The sequence below is a fragment of the Gavialis gangeticus genome, unplaced genomic scaffold (genome assembly GCF_001723915.1).
Source record: "Gavialis gangeticus isolate Ggan-Ray unplaced genomic scaffold, GavGan_comp1, whole genome shotgun sequence".
In the NCBI taxonomy this organism is placed as follows: Eukaryota; Metazoa; Chordata; order Crocodylia; family Gavialidae; genus Gavialis; species Gavialis gangeticus.
In genome coordinates this window covers 15,212,245-15,215,330 of record NW_017729004.1, presented here as the reverse complement: position 1 = coordinate 15,215,330, position 3,086 = coordinate 15,212,245, and the positions used below count along the sequence as shown (strand labels likewise).

The 3,086-nt window shown below is 44.6% G+C and overlaps 1 protein-coding gene across 6 annotated transcripts in view; it reads left to right on the top strand.

The window, feature by feature from the left end:
• Positions 1-3,086, top strand: part of KMT2C (lysine methyltransferase 2C) — a 246,640-nt gene that overhangs the window by 199,349 nt on the left and 44,205 nt on the right. For all 6 annotated transcript variants that reach the window (XM_019508137.1, XM_019508136.1, XM_019508134.1 and 3 more), the window contains one exon: positions 2,587-2,799. In XM_019508137.1, the coding sequence (XP_019363682.1) occupies positions 2,587-2,799 (213 nt within the window). The remainder of the gene's footprint in view (positions 1-2,586; positions 2,800-3,086) is intronic.

Genomic DNA, 3,086 nt, shown 5'->3' with positions numbered 1-3,086 from the left:
GGACTGGTGGTACTTAACGGGGTTTCTGCGAGCCTGCCTCAGAGGCACCACAACAGCAGCCAGGTAAAACTGCCCGGTGCCCACCCCTGCTGCTTTAGGGCTGTTAACAGCCACATGCAGGCAGGAACCTGGCTCGACTGGCCCTTTCCAGGCAGGAAACAGGGACACATGGCACATTTCCACCGCATGCCTTTGTGTCCAGGAGGAGCATAGGAGGGCCCAGGCAAGGAAGGGCTACGCTGCACGAGGCAGCTCCTGCCTGCTTAGGTTGATCATAGCCCAAAAGCAGGATGCATGTGGCCCAACCCGTCCCACAGATTTACCTGGCTGTGAAGCACCCAGGTAGGTTGAAGCAGCACCCGCAGTGGTTCCTAACTGGTGGCACCAGCACAAAGTGATTGGAGGTACACCCTGGCCCTGACAAGGCTGAGAACCACAAACCCTGACACTTGCATGTAATACAGTAATAAATAACATTTCACACAATGATCACTCAAGGGTGCTGAACAAAAGATGCAAATATTTGGGTCTATTAATTCAGGATAAAGATTTTACCTAATTAGTGGACTGCACCCCTTAAACTATTAACATTTTTATGGTTTTAACATTTAAATTTGAATTGCAATAATAGAGTAAAGAACGTATTGATCTGTCTCGGGAGAAAGTAGTTGGGTCCGTCCCCCCACACCCCCCGCAGCTGTCCAGCCTTCTCTCCCTCCATGCTTTTCTTTGCTTTATAGCAATAGCCATAAACGTGTGTTACACCAGTTGCCTCCCCCTGCTGTCTGAGTTATAGCAGTATTTCCTTGCGTAGCCTCAGAATTGACTGCCGAAGCTTGGAAAGCAGGTTGGCTCTTTGGTGGTGACTGCGACACTATTAGAATACAGCCCCATTTGCTTACCCTCATTGGGAATCAGCAAGGCTCTTTCTGTAGAAACCCAGGTATTTATCCACTTATAGTCAGTGCAAGATGAATTTGGGAAATAGAGGATGAGATACTGCGGTATATTGTAACCAAGTGTAAGTACATGTCTGGCAGGAACACAACCAGCGTTAGAGGTTTTTCCCCTTTTATCAGGTTTCAGCTCTTTTCTTTGTGTTTTGGACTTTCTCTTTTTTAATTTTATTTTCAAGTAAAGTCCATAGCTACGTCCTGCTTTGGTCGGCAATAGCGAGACAGCAAGGCAACCGTCTCTGCTGGTAGTGAACAACTTGAAACTTTTGAGTGAAGGAATCAAGCAGACCAGAGGATTTATTGTATCCAATCAGAAGAGAGAGACTTGCATATTCATAGTAAGATTGAGAAATAATTGTAGAGCGCCTGGAAATCCCTACAGCCTGACTAATGTTGGCTGTCAGCCAATCGCAGTATAGGGATTCACATATCGCAGTTATGCAAATGAGAGATGCAGATGCAAATCGGAACGCAGGAAAATGTCTAACTGGGGAAAATCTCCAATTATGCATCTGTGCATGTGCGTCTCCCTGCACTTTGGCTGAGGCAACTCTATTTCTCTGTAATAAAACATTTTTACAGAGACTAGTTTTACTAATTTGGGGGAACGCAGTAATTCTTCATGTTAACAGTCTGGGCTAATGTGGTCATTAAAAAAAATCTGTGAAAGTGGAGATAGGAAAGTCACTTTCTCTGAAGGAGGGAAAGCAGGGGTTGGTTGTGAATGACTATTTTTGGCATTTGGTTATTTTCTTGCCTTAGTTCCCCACTCAAGTTGTTTAGTGAGTGAGTCTCAGTGCAGCCTTGAAGCAAACTTAAGTTTTGGGTGTCCCTGATCTAGCCACATTTGAAACTAGTTAGATCAAAAATGGAAATACTGGAGGAGCTAGTTTTCCTTCTTACTTGAGGATGTCATTTGTACCGTTGTCTCCTGGACTAGTTGTTTTTACATGGTTATTTGTTTATGTGAAGAATTGCTTTAAAAATTGTTCTGAAGCCATGTTCTGTATTTTCAGAAGAAAACAGCCTGTGCGTTTTATCCAGAAATCTGCTTTGGGTTTAAAAACCTTAAACTGCAACTTTTGTGGATGATTCATAAACTGCAGGAGGGGAAACGTGGGTTGGAGATTAGGAGGAACTTTCTGACTATGAGGATGGTCAAGCATTGAAACTGGCTGCCTAGAGATATCATGGACTCTCCATCCTTGGAAGTTTTCCAGGGCAGGTTGGACAGACACTTGGCTGGGATGGTTTAGTCAGGGATGATCCTGCCTCGAGCAGGGGGCTGGACCAGATGACCTGGTGAGGTCCTTTCCACCCCTACTTTCCTCTGATTCTTGGAGCCACATCTTCCTTTCATTATGCCCCAATACATAGCGTGTATTCTTCTGTTTTAACAAGCATTGAAAAGTAGGCATTTCTGGCCTGCAACTTTTCCAGACACATCTGTTGGTAATGATAATTCATACATGCAGGAAACTGGAGTGAACTAAATCGTTCGGTGCCAGACGTCCTCTTTTATCATTATTTGTTAGAAAAATAGGTTGACACTTGGTACAAAAATAATGTGAAATTAATATTGATCTGAACAAATGCACCCCTTGTTGCTTAACTTGCTTTTTTCTCTCAGCAAACTGTGGGGAGTCAAATGCAAGGTGCATTTGGATGTGGAAACAGCCAGATTCAGAGGCCAGATGTGGGGCCTGAAACAAAGAAACCCCGGAATAAGCGAACTCAGAGGACTGGGGAGAAGGCAACGCCTCGGTCTAAGAAAAGAAAAAAAGAGGAGGAGGAAAAACAGGCAATTTACCCTAACATGGATACCTTTATCCAGTTAAAACAGGTGAGTTTTAGAGAATGCTCCAGCCCCCCCCCCGAGGTTTGAGACAATACAGCCAAAGTGAGAAAATGCAATTTATAATTACTATGCTGACTTCTGAAGAACAAAAATTCCAGAGGAGTTCGAAATTTCCGAGTTTTTCATCCCAGCTGGGAATGAACAGTGGGGCTGAAGGGCCAAGAGCCTCCAAGCTCTGCAGACCCCTAGCTTGGCTGAGTCCTGTCTTTTGGAGACACTTGACCTTGGTAGCTGGGGAGATGCTGACTTTTCTGATGGTAACCTCTGCGTTG